Source organism: Meleagris gallopavo, chromosome 8 (assembly GCF_000146605.3).
Source record: "Meleagris gallopavo isolate NT-WF06-2002-E0010 breed Aviagen turkey brand Nicholas breeding stock chromosome 8, Turkey_5.1, whole genome shotgun sequence".
In the NCBI taxonomy this organism is placed as follows: Eukaryota; Metazoa; Chordata; class Aves; order Galliformes; family Phasianidae; genus Meleagris; species Meleagris gallopavo.
The window spans coordinates 29,394,005-29,412,805 of record NC_015018.2 but is presented as its reverse complement, the minus strand read 5'-3'; the positions used below and the strand labels follow the sequence as shown (position 1 = coordinate 29,412,805).

Here is an 18,801-nt window from a genome sequence, read left to right as displayed (position 1 = left end):
ACAACAGAACATTAGCTCGAGGTACTTTAGATGCAGCCATAGTTTTATTTTAGCAATCATCTGTATTATGCATTCATTGATTATGCATTTCTATATGATTTTGCATTATGCATTCATTCATTATGCATTTCTCTATCATTTTTCTATCTTTTTGGCAATGGCTCTATTATGCTAAGTGGCTTTCCAATTTGTATAAAATGGAACAGATGTGTTGTTCTGGTTTTGGGGCTCTTTCCTCAGACCATTGCTTTTACACAGCTCCTTATTCTTACAGCATAAGAACACAAGCTGTATCTTGCATGCTTATAACTCTGATGCTAACACCACTGGACACTTTGACAATCCTCCTTAATAATGCTGCTCAGCCTGAAAACTAGACATATGGGACTTGTAACTTCTGCATGTTCACTACTGCAGAGTGGGGGGGGTTGTTTTGGAGGTGAGGGCTGTTCCTTCTTCGTTATTTGATGAGATGTGTCATAACGTTGGAGAATGAATACTAGAGAAGTGCTTACCCCTTACCTTGTAAACTAATTATCTTTGTCTCTTAAAATAATTACTTCTACTAATTTATGTGCATCAGAACAATGAAAAGGAATCAGATTGTGATGCAGTGCTAAGAGATAGGGAGAACCTGTCGAATGTCTCCCTCTGCCAAAGACAAGCATCTCCTTCTGCCTCCTGCTTTCTCCACGGCATGCTTTGTACCACATCCTACACTTGCACCTCTCCATGAACTGGCTGAGCTCAAAATAAGCAGAATTAAATCAGCCACAACGGGTTTATAAAAGGCAAGTTAAAGTTTTGGGTAGGCAAACAAACTGGAATGTTCGTAAGAAATGGAACTAGAGGAAGTGACAGATGGAAGGAACAGGCTGCCAAAGTAAGAGGTTGGGGCTTTTAATGCTTCAAATCCCACATTTCAGTGGAATGACTGCTTCATGACAAACCTCCTCTCCTGCTGTCACCACGGGATCCATCACGCTCACCTGACCAGGCCTTGAACAGTCAAAGCAACATTCTTTCATGGCTTCTGCGGATCTGACATATTCCCTTTGATCTGAAGGGCTTACCAGTAAAACAAGCAAAGGGGAAATAGCAGAGTGGAGGAGGAGGCATTTTCTTCTACGGGGAAGCTTCAGTCTCACGCAGACTTTAGTATCAGATTCATGCTTTGAGGTACAGGCTACTTTGAAGCCTATATAATGCTTCAAAGCACCATAAAAGGGAGAGGACAAAGACGGGTAACTCCAGCTTTTAATTCAGTCAGCCTTTAATTTAGGGGAATTTATCTTCTGCTGCTTCTCAGGGCTATATATAGTGGAAGAGCAAAATCCCCATTCTGCCTGTTACTGGTTTTACCAATTCATACAGAAATTAAAACAGCCATGGGGAAAGCTGTCTGTTCAAAACACAAGCCATCACGGCATCATAGAAGTTCTGCAAATTCCTCCCACACACATCATGAGGTTTGCACATCTGCTGGAGAAGTGGAGCCAATTTAAACCCTTGCTGATGTGACTAATAAGGTTAGATAATTGGATTTCTGGCAGATTAGTTTAACAGCAGCCAACCATTCGGTTTTGAACTTCTCTTTAAAAGCAAGACTAGATAGTAACAATTGGTGCACGTACATACCAAAATGCTGTATGTTACATTGGCAGATTATGTATGAAAACTTGCCTAGGTACTGGTAATATTTCAATTTTATATCTATTTCCATCACTTAGAAGACATCAAACACTACTGTTGATAAACAAGTTATTGTCTGAAAGACAGATGAAACAGTCAGAGTTTGGGAAGCTGAGGGGAATTGCATTTGTTTGGTTCTTTGGAGCAGTTCCAGTCATACCTCAACCTCCATATGGCTGCAGCCAACTTGGATTGACACCGGCCTGTGATGCTCACAGTTCCAAACCTTTAGCACTAAGCCTTACCAGGGTCTGTAACGGGACGCTATAGGGAATCTCTTAGCAGGCAGACAACTCTTATGGGATTTGTAAGGCATTTTGAACACATCCTCTGCTGGCTGCATGCAGATGGCTCAGAGATGTCAGACAAGGTCTGATGCTGAACGGGGCTGACAAGTTACACCTAATGAAAAGACTGGAGGACCAAATGCCTTGTCTGCCTCATAGGCAAGGTCAGCTCCCCTCTCCTTGTTTGGAGAAGCAACGAGGAAGTAAATGGTGACCCAGTGACAGTACACCAGGGATGACTGCATACATCCAGTTTCTGCAGGTCTGTGAGAGCTGAAAGGGTGCACCCCTGAGGACTAAAGAAATTGCTGGTGACCTTCATGCCTCAAACACCCATCTCAGAGCCCCAGCACGCATATAACTACATTATCTGCAAAATTATAAATGGATAGATTGATTATATCGTTTGACATAATGTTTCACTTCAAATGCAATAAAACAAGGTTTACTAGCGCTGTACCTGTCACAGCAGTGTTACATCCATAAAGAAAGCAGCAGTACTGACAAAAGAAATACATGTTGACTATCTACAATCCAGGACGCATCTGACTTTAGCACCAGACATTTTTCTTCTCAAAAGGCAAAAACAATTGTGAGAAACATTTAAGATGCTCATTTCTTAAAATCACCTAAATATTCCACACAGAGCTGGTTTTCTTCCATCAAGAAAACACAAGGCCATAAATTTAGCTATAAAATTACCCTCAGATTATTCATGATCCATATAATTGTACAAATAAAAAACGACAAGTAAGAAAGAGAGCGTCTGACAGGAAACAGTTTAAATGGCATCCCAGTGAGCATTTCAATCTTTACAGTATCATCAGAGTCAAACATAAGGAAGAATGATTATGCAGTAATTGGATGGATCCAAAATACAGTTCACAACCTTTCCATACAGCATCCAGCGCAAAACAAATCAAAGTAATAAAGCTGATACAATTTCCCCATGTTTAAATCTCTTCATGCAGGCATTCATTTATTTTGGCCACAGATTAAGAGCTGGTTATGAATAACAGCTCACTAAAAAATACAGAAAAAGATAAGACTTCCCATCCAAGAAAGAAAAATGGTAAGACACAGGGGGGCCGAGGGAAAAAAGTGGCATGTCAAACTGTACTGCAAAGTTTTTAAAGTCATATCCTGAATGGACAGAAATTTCACTGTGTAAGTTAACTGGTTTATGTTACAAAACTATGTGGCTTAACTAGTTTTACACTCAATCTATAAGTTCAAGTTTCAAGGGAAAGAAGGTAAAATGAAGAATCTCAAGAAACCCTCCTTCATCATACTTGTCTCTCAAAGCTTCAGCTATCTGTGCGCTTATTCAAGGGCTTCCTTCAGCATGTGAAATGAGAATAGGATAAAAAGACTCCACTTGAAGTTTGGATGTTGCATTAACTATCTAGCAGGAAGATATGCTGCCACTGGTTGGTTAGCCTCTTTCCCTCTTCAAAACAACAATAAAAATATGGTTAGTAGAATCAAAATTGCAAGATACTAGAGATGATGAATTTGTACATGTTATAGTTTCTTTTGTCACATTATCAGGTTTCTCTTCATGTCCAACTCAACTCAGAAGCAAACTCCTTTCCTAAGTCACAGTGAAGATTTAAGACATTCTCTCTTTGCTCTCCTGCTGTACCGTAAAGAAAGGTTTCATTTACCTTGTGCAAATTTTGCCTTCAGTGAGAATTTAAAACCTTCAGATTAAAATTCTATAGCCATTCAGAGTTACAAAAAATAAACAAATCCATAATTATATTTTTCTTCCAAAACAAATAACGAAGCAACAAAAATTCATATGTTTTTGTCAATGAACAGCTAAATCTGTCTTATGCTTTCAAATAGTTGTTGCTTACTGCTTACCATCTGGAAGCTTCTGGTGGAATGAAATTCACACTGCATCATATCAAAGAAGATGGGGATCGTAGCTTTTCGAAGCTCTGTCTCGGGGATAAGTGTCATTTCCAAGATAGGTCCCACCATTTCTGGGATGAACTTGATTTTATGCTGACCTTTAAAGAGAAAAAAACGTATTTCAGAGCTAATGAATGGCCACTGACTTGGTAGGAGATAATTGTTTTAAAAGCCATAACCATAAATTGTCATATAGTTCAAGTGCATGACAGTATTTCTCAAGATCAGACTTTTCTGAAATTTGTATTGTAATTTATTTCTCAAGAGGTTAACTATGTGATATCATAAACCCAAGCCAATGAAGAGTTGCTCAATCAATAATCCAGCTGGAACTCGCTGCATTTTCCACAAATCACCCACACTCACACACACATTAAATTTTTCTTTAAATATACTTTACAGATAGAAGAGAAGGCAGCTAAAAGGCACATTGCTTGTATTAACTTATTTAGGCTTCTGTATCTTCCACAGTGTACAAAATGTTCCTTGTGTCACTCTATCAAAATGTCACCATGAGTGCATGCTTACGCAGCCCCGAGACATGAAGCTACATCTTAGCTAAGCTGACAATATGTCTCCTTTCTCCAGGAGATGATCTGACTGGCTAACTTTATTTCATATTTACCTTCTCAACAGAAAAGCACGCCTCCCCCTGTGCTCCCTGCTACGTGCTCTGCACGCAGAGCAGAAAGGAACCCTTAACAGCAACACAAAGCCTAATAAATACTGGACTTGTTAAGAACACGTAGTTCCTGTTCTTCTGTTGGCTGAAGTGTAGAGGATGGAGATTACATATTCTGCAAATGATCTACACAGCTCCACCAGGAAAAGATACCTGCGCTGGGCTGTGTGAGGGCACCGGGGAATTCTAGGCACAGGACTCAATGGTGGAGGATCAGAGAACACAAGGATTCCAACCAGGACTTTGTAAAAGCCAAATGAACACCTCCAGGCATTCATTTTCTCCCAGCTGTGGCAGATGACAACTACCTAAATCAGAGCAGTAGGTTTATTCTAACACAAAATGCAAAGGAATGTATGGCAGACATTAGAAGTCCAATACCTTAAAGCGCTGCATTGAACCTGAAAGATTATGGAGCTCATTTGGTTCTGTAACACTACTAATAAAAAAGAATAGAAATTCACACTGTTCTGTGTATAGTGCAGGGCATTCAAGTTTCAGTGGGTGAAGTTTCTTACAAAGAAGAGGTTAATAGCTGCAGGCAACAGAGTGCTTTGGGAACACCTCTATGCCCCCACTGCTGCAGGTGGGCTGGGCTGCCTGCAGGAGCCCTGAGCCCCCTCCCCCTGCTTTAACACTCTTGTTTCTCCCTGCAGCTTATCAGTGGTACACAACACAAACACATCTTAATTCATTTAGATTCCATTGCACTACGCTGGCATAGCACTAACTGTTGAAGTGTCTAATTAGCAGTTTCACTTTTGACCAGAAGTAACATAAATCTGAGCAAATGTAATCAAGAAAAAAATCCTTTAAAGATAAAACACGCTGCTGCTATTTTATTTTATTTTTTTTTTAAGAGATATAATTTATGTTACTTGATTTGGCAAACTTCAGAATCCCATTAGCGTTAACAATGCTATTAGGGTGAAGGAATACTCAACCAAAATCACTACCCCACGTGATGCTCCAATGCTGGCTGTTGGTCAGGAGCAGCAGTACAAGCAGTGCAGCCCTCTCTGCCTTCCTTACAAGCAGTATTACACTCAGCATCCCAGGTGCCAGGTTTCCTGTATTACGCCTGAGAAACATCAGAGCTGATACTTCAGAAAACAAATGGTAATGACAAGTTATTCGTCAGGTACAAATTCAATGTCCCAAGGTTCTCTGTGGACCACAGTTGTTTTTCACTGCTGCGTGTGCAGGGACCCCCCTCAGAAAAGTAACAAACGTCTGTTGAAATTTAGACGTGGAAAAATGGAAAATTTGCAAAGGATTATTATTATTTACTTTTTTAAGATCTGACTCCCCCTTTTCCTCTTCTGGAGCGAAATGCACAGTTACCCATCAAAAACAAAATGACTGAGCAGCACATCACCTCAACAAGGAAGGGATGACCTGAATGGAGACCACCAACAGTGTATGTTGAAGCACCCACAGGATGTGCTCGAGGCCCAAGGGACCTTCCATCTCACACAGACCTGAGCCTAAACAGGGCAGGCAGCAGCAGGCCCATAGGTCACCCCACGCCACGAAGGCTTAGGCCAATATAAGGCAGGCAGCAGCAGGCCCACAGACCCTCCATGCCACACAGGTGGGGCCCATACAGGGCACGCAGCAGCAGGCAGTGACACCATGCTGCAAGCCTGGATGATGTGACCTTGTGCGGTGTTATGCACGCAGCATCAGAGCACAAACCAAAGGCCACGGTCCTACCCTGGATGCTGAGAGCCTCCACTGCAGCTGCATGTCACACACAGCACTTTCTGACAAACAACCAAGCCATGAATTCTCCCTTCTCCCTCCCTCCCCCCCCAGGAGCATAGGAGATCCCACACAGAGATTTAATATATGACGAATCTGGAAGAAAACTGTGGCCTCTCTCCCAAAAGACAAACTGCACATCTGTTTTAAAAACTGCGTGCAAAACCAGGATTATTTTTTTTTTCTGATTACGTAAAAAAACTTTCCACAGTGGTTTCTGCCTTGCCACAACATTCTCTGTGTAGACTGCTCACCCAACAGCACTGAGTTTCACTTGAGTGAGCCAATATGCAAGTGCTTTCTTTATCAGCCTGATTTTCATTTCCCAGCTTCTAATCTACCTTTGGGCCACTGAACAATTTGTCAGCAACCTCACCTCTGACTTGGGTCAGCTGTGCACACACATAACAAATTCAGAGTGTTATTTGTAATGACTCCTTTTTATATAATGCTCAAAGTTCAGGTCTATTTTTAACCCCAGCCTTCCCTCCAACAACATTAACATCTTTACCCAGTCCATTCTTGGTATCAGGACTGTGAAGGGAGGGCTGGCGACCAGCCAACTGCATGACAGCACCACAGGTTTACTTCACCTTCAGGAACTTCACTCTTCTACCTTCCACTAGCTGGTTCAATGGAAGCAATGCTTTCTGGTGAGGGGTCTGGAGCACAAGGCTTAGGAGTGGCTGAGGGAGATGGGACTGTTTAGTCTGCAAAGAGGAGGCTCAGGGACGACTTTATCACTCTCTACAACTGCCTGCATGGAGGTTGTAGTGAGCTGGGGGTTGGCCTATGCTCCCAAGTAACCAGAGATAGGATGAGAGGGAATGGCCTCAAGCTGCTCCAGGAGAGATTCAGCTTGGACATCAGGAAAAAAATTCTTCTACAAAAGAGTGGTCAGGCCCTGGAACGGGCTACCCAGGAGTCACCAACCCTGGAGATGTTCAAGGAACATATAGATCTTGTACTAAGGGACGTGATTTAGTGGGAAATAGTGGTGGTAGGTGGATGGTTAGACTGGATGACCTTGGAGGTCTTTTCTAACCTTGGTGATTCTATGATTCTGACCTGTCTTTCCTTGATCGACTCTACCATCAGGATTTTTTTGTTCTGTTTTGTTCCTTTCTCAACATTCCCCTGTTGAAAACAATAACCATTGAAAATTGGTATACGTGACCCAGCATCAAGCTCTGTTTTGTATATGCTGAATTGCACTACGTAATGTTTTAAGTGCATGCTGTTTGATTCCCTACATTTACATCAAGACAGCCTTCCCTGTGTTTCCACGATATTCATCCAGGTCTAAGGTGCCCCAGTTCTAACTAAACACTGACACCAAAGAACGTATTATTTTAAAAAGTTCAGGCTGTGATTTGGAAGGAAATAAGCCTACAGATACTAATATGCATTGCTACTGATGCATGCAGGAAAATAAAAACCTCACAGCACTTTCAGAAAGCCAGCACAGCAGGGGCTCTGCACGCTGGGACTACACTCCCCAAAGCAATCCTCACTGCTACTGCATCACAGCACACAAACCTAAAGCCTTCATGATTAAATTGAGCAAGGTATCAGACAGGACAGATACAGCAAGGGTTTACGTAGAAAATCTGTCATTCTGGATCTCTAACACAAGTCTCCCTATTTAAAATAAAATCTTTAGTCCTAAATTACATTATTTAAAAGTGTGTATGCACAGTTACATATTGCTGTACTCTACTATACATGGTCCTTTTTCTTTCTTTCATTTTTTTTTTTTTAATGCAACCACTACTGCACCAGAAATACAAAGGCAAAAATAACCTTTTAGAGTTTGTATTTTACCATCTAATTTCAGAAAATAAATTAGCCTTTTAAATGTGCATCACCGCTAAAGGTCTGTCTGGTTCCCAACTGGAAAGTTTCAACTCCGCAAGTATTACGTGCTAAATTTCTAAACAAAAAGTTATGAGATAATTTGAGACTTATCCACTCCAATACATAAATCAAAAGTCAAAGTTATTCGTCTCTATCGAATCTTACACACAATAGCAGGTAGTCATAAAAAATTATATGCTCAAGCTTATGCAAGAATTATAGCTTTCCGCTTTGGATTTTGTTTCTGAGCATATACATTAATAATTTGAGTAACGTAGTCAAACTTCTAAGATAAAACTGTCAAGCGCAGCACCACAATCAATTCCTCTGCACTGGTAAGTCAGTATTCTTTCCTAATTGATGCTGTGACATACACGAGATTGGTGGAGGGCCAGAAGTTAAACATGATCAGCATTGACTATGTGTATCACAAAGAAGTTGAGAAAAAGAACGATTCTCATTATGAAAAGTACAAAGGCCTTGTTGGATTGGGGTCCTGGCTCTGATTTGCCTTTTTCCTGCAGCTTTTGTTATGAAGTGCAACAATTTACCAACTCCCTCAACATGTAAAATTTCAGAATTAATGATCCCAGTCACTTAGGGAATGCATAGACATCAGAGCTAGAAGAGGTCACAGAGTCACCTTCCTGAGTAATAACGGTTTGTAAAGAAGAAACCAAAACTATCTAAAACTCTATCAAAAATACAAAGGCTTTCATGATAGCACAAAGATTGAAGAAAACACTGCCCCTCCACGCATGGCAGTCAATTCACAAAACACCACTGGAAATGGTTAGCATCTCCCTGTTGATGGTAAAAAGCAGAACTCGAAGGCAGCTAAATAGCTTGCAGAAAAGCAGCCAGTGTCAGTGACAGCAGTAAAAAGCACAACGTGCTCCAGTGTCCCAAGGTTGAATAAAATGGCCACGTGTTAGAACAGCCAGATGCATGTGTACAAACACCTCTACTTCCAGTCCACTAAATGGCAGGAAAAGTACACCAGGTTTAAAAACTCGAAGATGCCAGAGAAAGTAGGAAAAGTAACAGATGGATATGTGACTGTAAGCATAAAGCAGTGAAGGATTTAGCTAATAACCACCATGGAGGCTGCCAGCAGCCTGAGCTGGCTGACCCAGCATCTGTTATGGGGCTGGAGCCATTACCTGCCTGTCAAGTCCCACATCAGCTGTGCATTATGCTTTAATCTGTTCTCCAGATTTGTGAAAGATGCTTCTAATAAAAAGTGAATTCAACTGCTCTTGGAAGGCTTTTTCATCATTCCAGCAGAGTGGATGATACCTCTGTGATATCAAATAATTGTGAACCCTGGTAACCCCTTCCTTTATATATGCTTATATATTTTTCAAGCTTCAGCAACAACAGTTCAGCTAGAGATGTAAGTCAAGTGGCAAATGCATTTATTTCTGATAATTTAAAGAACTTTTGATAAAACTCAGAACAGCTGAAGTGTCTCTGCTGTTAAGCTCAAGAAAATGAAATCTGGCAGATGAGTACACTCAGTTCGCAGTAAATACTCCATTGCTCACAAAATTTAATTCCTGTATAGCTAAATTATACCCACAAAACATACTTGGAGTTGAGAAAGGTGTGCCTAATTTACCCACAAACTGAGAATGTCCAACTTCCCATTCTTTGCTGATCACCCTGAGTCATTCTGATACAGTCAAACAAGACTGAAAATCAGACTTCAAGCTGAATTTCCAGGCAAAGCTACTGGCAGCCCTCAGATATCTTCATTTTGCTACAGTACGCTGGATCTACGTGTATGTGTCCGTATACATATCTTTATACCCATATATTTATTGAGAAAAAAAAAAAAAAAGAGCAATAGCCCTCACTATAGTTGTTTCTATTTAAAATGAGGTTGAATAACACGAAACGAAAACGAAGATACATAAACAGTGACTAGTTATGTATCTCCCCAGATGGTGAATTAAGTATGCAGAGGAGGCTTCATTTCTTACATCACTTGCTTCCTAGGTGCCTATTTCAGGAGAAAGTAACCTTGTTTCATCTGAACCTCCTTCAAACACTGGCCGAAAGCATTAAGCAACAGGTGTTCATGCTACTTACCCAGATTATACCACATGTCCCTGATTTCAAAACCAATCTGCCTTCTCATATCACCATATCTTAAAGAGAGAACAAAAAACACAATTAAAAAAAAAAGAGACCACATACACGACATATCAACAAGCAAAGAAATTTGGTTTGAAAATCTGACCAGTGTTCAAAAACATCTAAAAGTAGAGGTCAATCTGTGGCAGGGGGTTGAAACTGGATTAGTCTTTCATGACTCCATGAAATCCTCCAAGTGTAACCCTTATCAGTGACACTGCATGGCCTCGCTCCCCCAGCTCTGCCATACACCTACATGCCCTGATCTCTGCAGAATTCAACTGGGGCCAAAGGGAGAGGCAGACTTGTTCGGGATGCCCCAAGAGATGCAGCCCCAAAGGCCGCAGCTCGCCCTGCACTCCGTGCTGTCACTCAAAGATCATGAAGTTTCCATCTATGGAATTGATTTCTATTTACTAAAGGGAGAACACAAACATTCACCTGGGCAAGCCTCTGTTTTTGGATTACCTAACCATCCTCTGGGACACGTGGGTGTTTGCAGAGATTAATTGTGAGCATTTCCTACTTTTCAAACAGCGATGGCTGGAGGAAGCACAGCAGAGAGCTGCACGGCCTAAGGCTCTGTTTTATTTTTACACACACTCTTAGCATAACGTTGTCCTAGAAAATAAAACAAGGAGCGCTGAGTGACATCTTGTGTGAAATCATAAAGGAAGAGCTTTGGTGTTGCACATCACGGGGATGTGGGGTGCTGGGCCGAAGCAACGCACACATGGATGCTCCTTTGCCTGGTGGCCCAATGTCTCCTGTTCAGCTCTGGTGCCACCTGTGCCACATGCCCTCCATCACAGTGTTGATGCCAGGAAAGCTTAATGAACACAAAAAAGCCTGCTGACTTCATGCATCACAAGATCACCACCATAACCATCCTCCAAGCCTACGTAAGGAGCTCCAACAACCTCCTTGCTATACAGATTATTTATTGAAGACCATTAATTAAACCACAGGATGAGCAAATGGTTGTGTCTGGCAACTTGCGGGGTTTTTGTGGGATAACAGTGAGATACTCTGTCATTAATAAGGATTAATGATATTTCTCTTTATCATTCAGTCTGTAATTACCTAATGTTTCAATCCAACACTTAGTAAAAACTGCAAATTACAATAATTAAATTTTAATTATTGAATATTTAACACATTGAAATATGTACTTAAAAAAGAGGGCGAGTGAAATTGAATGAAGTGATTATTTATATCCCTTTGGCATAGAACTGATAGTTGTTTCCCCACAGCAATAAAAGTTAGTGCTTTCAACCACTTACTGCATCTGAAGAATTTACTGTCTTGGTTTTTGTCCCCCAAACACGATTAAACTGAACATAACAACTCGCAAAATCATTATAAACAGAGATTTACAATTTAGCAAACTTCATTAAGTATCCACTTCAAATGACTTAGTCTGTTTACTTATCTCAGTAGTGAGCAACGTCTGTTGATTTCTCAGATTTTGTCAGTGAAATATGCTGCCCCACTTAATATCAAATCATTCAGCACATTTCCATCCAAGGATCTTATTCTCACAAAGAGGAAGATCAGTCTCCAGATGTATTTTAGGGGCATTTTCAGTCCCACAGCTCCCTGGCATTGGTTTTTGCTCAGATCAGGAGCCCAATAGGAGCCCCATTGAGTGGGTGCACCCCAGCTCTGCTCAGAGGAGGAGGGAAGAGAATTGGGACCCAGAGCTGCTGAGCTCAATCCCTCTGCTTTCCACCTGGTTGGGACTGCAGCTCTTTGACTTCTGTCAGTGTCCTTTGCACTTATTAATTAGAGTTTGTACCACTGATCTCATCTTGTGCAAAAACATGGCTCATGCATTCCAGCTCAAACGAAATGGGATTTATGTCAGTGAACAAAAGCACCTTGATTTCTCTATGCAAGTCAGTGGCTTGCATGCTATCTGTGGTATTTGTATCACAACTGCAAAACCCCAAGCTCTATTTGAGATCACTTTTCCACCAAACTTTTAAATATTTCTGTCTCATCACAGCAGCCCCAAGAGTCATGTGTACGTATAGAATCATAGAAGGGCTTGGGTTGAAAAGGACCACAATGCCCATCCATTTCAACCCCCATACTACGTGTGCATGGTCACCAAGCACCAGACCAGGCTGCCCAGAGCCATATATGATAGATCACACAGTGCTGAAAAATTCTGTTTTAACACTGTGGTAAATCACAGCTTCCAAAGGAAACACCTCCAAAACTCAGGACGGAGCAGATGAGTCTGAAGGGCGAAACTCAGCTGCTGGGGAAAATAAAAAAAAGAAGAAAAAAAAAAAGAAGAGCCCTCTGCTTTTTGGTCAAAGAGTGCAGCCCACATGGTGCTGCCACTTCCAGCAAAACCCTTACAATCGCATCACACTGCAGCAGTGTGAAACTCTTCCCATTCTCACTGCAGTATCTCACATCACAGTGACACACAAAAAGGCTTCAATTCAGTAATACAAAATACACAGTATCTCTTAGAGATAGAAAATATATTACACATAGAAGAGGCTTGCTCAGGGACTCAGAGCTCTGAAACTGTGGTTCTGTGCATTAACTGTGAAAACCCGATTGAATATGGAAACAAACTGCTTTTGCAGGCGTTCTTTACAGATACCACAGCACCAAAAGTGAACCTGCACATACAGTCTCAAAATATGCAACCAGCTTTTTTAGCGTTCAGTCAAGGATAGGTTCCCTCTGTACTGGAAGGCCAAAGAAATTTGGGAAAAATGCACAGGTGAAAATATTCACGCTGCAGTGTTTTTTCTTTCCTTTCATTTGCTGTGGGATTCTGGAGTAAAATCACGCAGCTCGAGAGCTGCCTGGTCAGAGGTAGGCAATGCAACTCCTTCTATAAGCAGGGGAGCAACACAGCTACAGATCTACAAAGCCAGTCCTTAGGGATAACACAGGGATACGGGCTGCAGTTGGGGAAATTCACCCTAAAAGGCTGTCAGGGATTAAGCAATAAAGAGTGCCCACAGAATGAGAACGATCACAAAGCTGAAGTGATTTAAAAATGCAGCTTTGTAATATGTTAATACTTCTGAGAAGTCTTGACTTCATGAATATCCTGCAGTATAAAATACTGTCTTCATCAGTAATGAATCATGTAATTTAGATCTTGATTCAAGGGTAGAAACACAGGCAAGACTTGATTCATATTTTTAAAAACCAACCTTTCATTATACCATGATTGTGCCTCAATTTGAATAGATTTAGCTAAGAAATTAAACTAAAATTATGTTAACAGACCTCAAGTTATTGTCCACTATTTAGATGACGAACAGGACTTACTTGTTAAGTATTTTTGCTCTCTTAGCACTTGAAAAATTCTCCAGCTGCAAAGACTCTTGCGTGAGAAAAGCAACGGCGAGGTGGAAGTAGTTGTTCCAAAGCTGAAAGGACCCAAAACGACAAGAACAGGTACCATTAATTCTCTGAAATGTTTTTCTGCACATCTACAAAACACCTTAGAAGAATCAAAGTTATTCACATAAATATTTAAAGGTGAAAATAATAGACACTACACAGACATTGTTTCTTGATGTATTTAGTACATCCCCTCGCTGTGTTCATCTTTCCATGAAACATTTCCCATCTACAAATCCTAATCGATTGCATTTGGTTATTCAAGTAAAATAAAATATGAACACATAAATATGGGGAAAAGATAGAAAAGGATCCACACTCAGGCCCCACATTCGAGACAATCGTTCTACTAAAGCATCTGTTAATGGCTCTTTACATGGATTGAGAGTAATAAGACAAAGGGAAATGGTTTTAAACTGAGACAGGGGAGGTTTAGGTTGGATATGAGGAGGAAGTTTTTCAGCCAGAGGGCGGTGAGGCACTGGAACAGGTTGCCCAAGGAGGCTGTGGATACCCATCCCTGCAGGCATTCAAGGCCAGGCTGGATGTGGCTCTGGGCAGCCTGGGCTGCTGGTTGGTGACCTGCACATAGCAGGGGGTTGGAACTGGATGAGCATTGTGGGCCTTGTCAACCCAGGCCATTCTGTGATTCTGTGACCTGTCTGGAAAGGGTAAGAGACCCTTACCACATCCAGAGGGAAGTGAGGAGTTCAGTATGGTGCTCTGAGATAAGACTTGGTGCTGCTGTAAGAGGAGAACGACATGACAATGGAGTGTAAGTGCTGAGGACAGAACAACTGAATGGGGCTAACTGGGATTCCAGGGTTTACAGTCAACATGTAGACAACGAAATCGTGTTGATGTGGCACATGGGGACATGGACACTGGGCATGGTGGGGATGGGCTGGCAGCTGGACTTGGGCATCGTAGAGGTCTTTTCCAACTTTATTAGTTCTAGGTGTTTGGGACAGAAGTTTATTACAATATTAATATTACATCCCGAGACACTGTTTGGTATTTAGATAATTTTTTTCTTACCTGCAACTCAAAGTTGGCTTGATCAAGGAATTTTTTGTTTAGCATATCTGCATACTGATTAATTGCTCGCAGGAAGACTCTGAAAGATCAAGAGAAAATTACATAATTACACACTCTTCGGAGGCACCTTTGTACATTTGGCATTCCAATTAGACAAAAATGGGAGTCTGTCTGGGAAGTGAGATTTGTAGCTGTTACTTGAAAAGCAGTGTGATCTCACCACTGTTAAGCATACAGAATTATATGCAGATGTTCTCAAAATTAATCAAGCAAATTCGCAGACGCAGGGTAAAGAAACATAAGGGATGTTTTGGATAAAATCACTTGTCTTTAAAATATCTCATGATAATCAGGAGATCATTAAACATTCAGTTTATTAGAGGAAAAATGAAGTTGTTTCTTTTTTCCCCCCCCCCTTTAAAGTGACAGTGTCTGAATGCTGTAGCTCACCAGAACTGAAACTGGCTGTATTTTAACTCGTAGGTGAAGCAAAACGTGTTTTCAAACACATGAGACAGACACTATTTTACTTATGGAACAAAAACACATTAAAAAGCTGTTGAAGGACAGTCTTCAAAACGTTGTGCAATGTTCTACTTCTAAAATGCTAATTTAATACCCAGTACAGTTTATTGCTTCTCTAAAAAGGTTGCTTGTTAAATTGCAATAGGAGTTGGCTTGACAAGCTTTAAAAATAAAACCAAATGGTACAGTATAAGTAGGTCACTACATATTCATAGTGCTGAAAAGTAAACATATTATTCTCTGGTATTCTAATCTCCATTTTCAAAATAAACATTAGATTCCTCCTGAAAACTTTAAATTTATGCTATGGAACTGCCAGCTAATGCCCAGACAAATGAGCTTGTCTTTGGAGCAGGCTGTCTGTGATACAGATTTATGTCCCCTTAAAGCTCTAGAAACAATGAAGACCAATCATAACAGGTATAACCTTTCTTTCCTTTTCCCCAAAAGCAATCTTTAAGAAGAGACTGGCACTACTGGATGCATATAAGAAAGTTAATCTTCTACAAGCTGACAAAAAAAATTAAATTAAGCAAAACAGTAGAAGGAGTTAGAACTTCTATTTGAATTTAAGATACCTACTGATCTGTCCTGAGGAAAAAAGAACAGAACATCTAGCTAAATGCTTGGTTGCCCAAATGAAATCAAACCTCACACTGAGATCAGGATGGGAGCAGAGATTATTCATGTATACAAAATTAACAAAACAAGGCACTAATTGTCACATGGTTGGGATGTATCTGTACTGTAAAATCAGGTTACTCCAACAGCAGGAGAAGGAAAGTATCCAAACATGGACAGAAAGATTTATTATTTTTTTTCCTGGTTAGAAGTACAAAATAAAATGTAGATAATGAAATAATTATTAAATAGAAATGAATATGTAAAAGAAAAAGATACATGCACGCACGCACAGGTATGTTTGTGTGTCTAAACACAAAAATATACGTATCTATGTATGCATACCTAGGTTTCATAATATTGTATCTAAAGATCTCACACGCATCCCTGGCTCTTGTACCCAGCACATGCAGAGATGCATTTCAGGAACAGCACTTCCATGCATTATTCACCAGTATCTTTGTCAGCGTATATATTTGGAAACAACTCCATTAAGAGATTTTATAAATGAGATGAATTCAGCACACACAATAACAAGCTGCAGACGTGTTTTAGATCTACGATTCAATTACTGAGCTGTAGTACAGACTAAGATTGACTCCAAAGTTATCCCTGTAACCAGAATACCACCAATCCCGCACGTAGCTTTACGTCCTGTTTTGTTTTGTGCTTTTAAGGTCTGACAATGCTCTGAGATCCGTAACTCTTCCCGGAAGGATCAGCAAAGTACCAGTAGGAAGAGCTCGCTGACGCTCCTCGTCCTACCAAGATAAAATCAGTTCCAATACAGGGAGGATTATGCCTCCAATTTAATTATGTTGCCTCAAGACATCACTGTAATGTATTCAATCTGCTCCATCTAATTAAGCTTTGGAACAATCTCATTACTTTATACACCATTATTTTTCTTCAAATCGTAGCTCTCATTTTTCCCCCATGTTCATTCAAGTGACTACAAATAAACAACAAACGGTGCAGAATCTACTGTACGTTGCACAGGAAAAGGACCAAACCCACAGCACATCTATAAAACTGTAATTGTAAATAAATACCACCACTCACTCGCAGCCCATATGCTACCCTGTAACTAGAGTGCTTTGGGAAAGTAGGCATTCTCCCAACCTCCTACAGTAGAACATGAAAAAAAGAAAAAAAGAAAAAAAGGAAAAGAATGCAGAGATGTAACAGTTGATTTTTTAATTATTCAAGCCCCATTTTGGTTTTCATTTAATTTGATGTTACACTCAATCCTATTACCATAAAAAGAGAAGTTACACAGTGGAATAATCAGAGACCAGTTCATCTACTACTGCCTCCTGGCACCACTGAAGTCACCATAATGGTTTCTCTCATCCTGAGCTCATAATGCATCCCAACTTCTCTCTCTTAAAGGATCTCCCAGTGTCAAGAAAAAACAAGGTGTCGATGACTTAATCTCATGAAGTTGATTTTAGGAATATATATGAAAACAAGACCATCAAGAAATAGCAAGTTGGTTAACAAGGTTGGAGAGATTCCATCCCACCTTCACCATGGAGTGAAGTTGGATGGTAGCGAAGCCCACAAAAGAAATGCTGAATGTAGGTGATGACGTAGGTGAATGCTGCTTTCTGACTCCTGAACACTTTATATTCTCCAACAAACTCACATAGAGTGAGGAGCAATGTCATCCTGCTGGAATACAGACAGGATATCAAAAAACAAAACAAAACAACCAACAACAAAGCATCTGAAATAGGATCTTAGAGAACATGTCAATATTCTGAAGACCATTTAGAACAAAATGCCATGATTTGGTTGTTCTCAAGTGGAAAATTTTAAAATAGAAGATGCTTGTGCATCCTCACATTCACCTAGGAGGATGTCAATGCCAATGCACAAATCTACCAGTGCAGATTTCTTTGGCCGTTTCCCATCAGGTTGCTCTCCATGCTTAAACTGAAGCAGACAGATGTGAGCCACATGCTCTCCCTCTTCTGACAGGGAAGTGAAGAGGAGTGAGAAAACCCAGAAAGACTGCAGAGAAATCGTAAGGTTTCTGGAAAGCATCTTGAGGATGCAGATGAGTCAAATCCAGCATTAACTGGGAGTTCTGCTAGATGCTGTGCAGATGTATGGAAATCCAATGACGCTGAAAAGAAAGGGTTCTCCTGGACTATTTAAATACCATCCTGTGAAAGAGCTGCAACAGGGGACATGGGCCTACGTAGTGAAAAGTCTGAAGGTTTGGTGGGCTCCTTACTATTTTGGTACGTTGCTCAGCTGTATGTTTCATTGGAAAGAAAGATGATTGCTCTGAAGAGATCATGTGGATGGAAGAAAAAAAAAAACCACAACATTGCCCAATGAATTCCTGGCTATACTCCAGGAAATGGTATGTTATCGTCTGCAAAGTTTGCTGCAACTCATGAATTTAAATGGTTCAGGTTTATGCCCAAATAAAATTCAAAAGAGAAAGTAGAATATTTTTATGAATAATTTCAGGTCTTATTCCAAACCTCTTCTCTTTCAAAGGTTTCAGGTTTTGATGGTTTGCAATAACTTCACTGTTAAAGTGAGAGAAACAAGAAAACCAACAAAAAAAGCCATCCAAAAATGGCTTTCTCAGAACGGGCAGAATTAACAGATGAAGGTGTACATGGTTTGTTTTGGACATCACTGGGCCAAGAGAAATCACCAAAAGTATCTCCCACATTCAGATGAAGAACATCAATCCACAGGGGCGCAGCTTATCTCAGTGTAATTAATAACAAAGATTAGCTCTTGGTACTTGTGCATAAAAAGGAGTGCTTTTCTCCAAGCTCAGCTTCTACTAACAAAAGAATGCATTATCCATGTCAGGAAGAGCCATGGAAGTTAAAACCTTGAGAAAGAGAGAAGTTGAGAGGCTGGAAC

General features: G+C 40.5%; 1 protein-coding gene across 1 annotated transcript in view; it reads right to left on the bottom strand.

Annotated features, from left to right (window-relative positions):
- Window positions 1-14,867, bottom strand: part of LOC104912059 (dedicator of cytokinesis protein 1-like) — a 33,446-nt gene extending 18,579 nt beyond the window's left edge. Inside the window, exons 1-4 of the mRNA XM_010714839.2 lie at window positions 14,761-14,867; window positions 13,648-13,748; window positions 10,297-10,355; window positions 3,849-3,997 (exon numbers count right to left, since the gene is read on the bottom strand). Coding sequence (XP_010713141.2) covers window positions 3,849-3,997; window positions 10,297-10,355; window positions 13,648-13,748; window positions 14,761-14,805 — 354 coding nt within the window. The 5' untranslated portion in view covers window positions 14,806-14,867. The remainder of the gene's footprint in view (window positions 1-3,848; window positions 3,998-10,296; window positions 10,356-13,647; window positions 13,749-14,760) is intronic.
- Window positions 14,868-18,801: the final 3,934 nt, after the last annotated feature.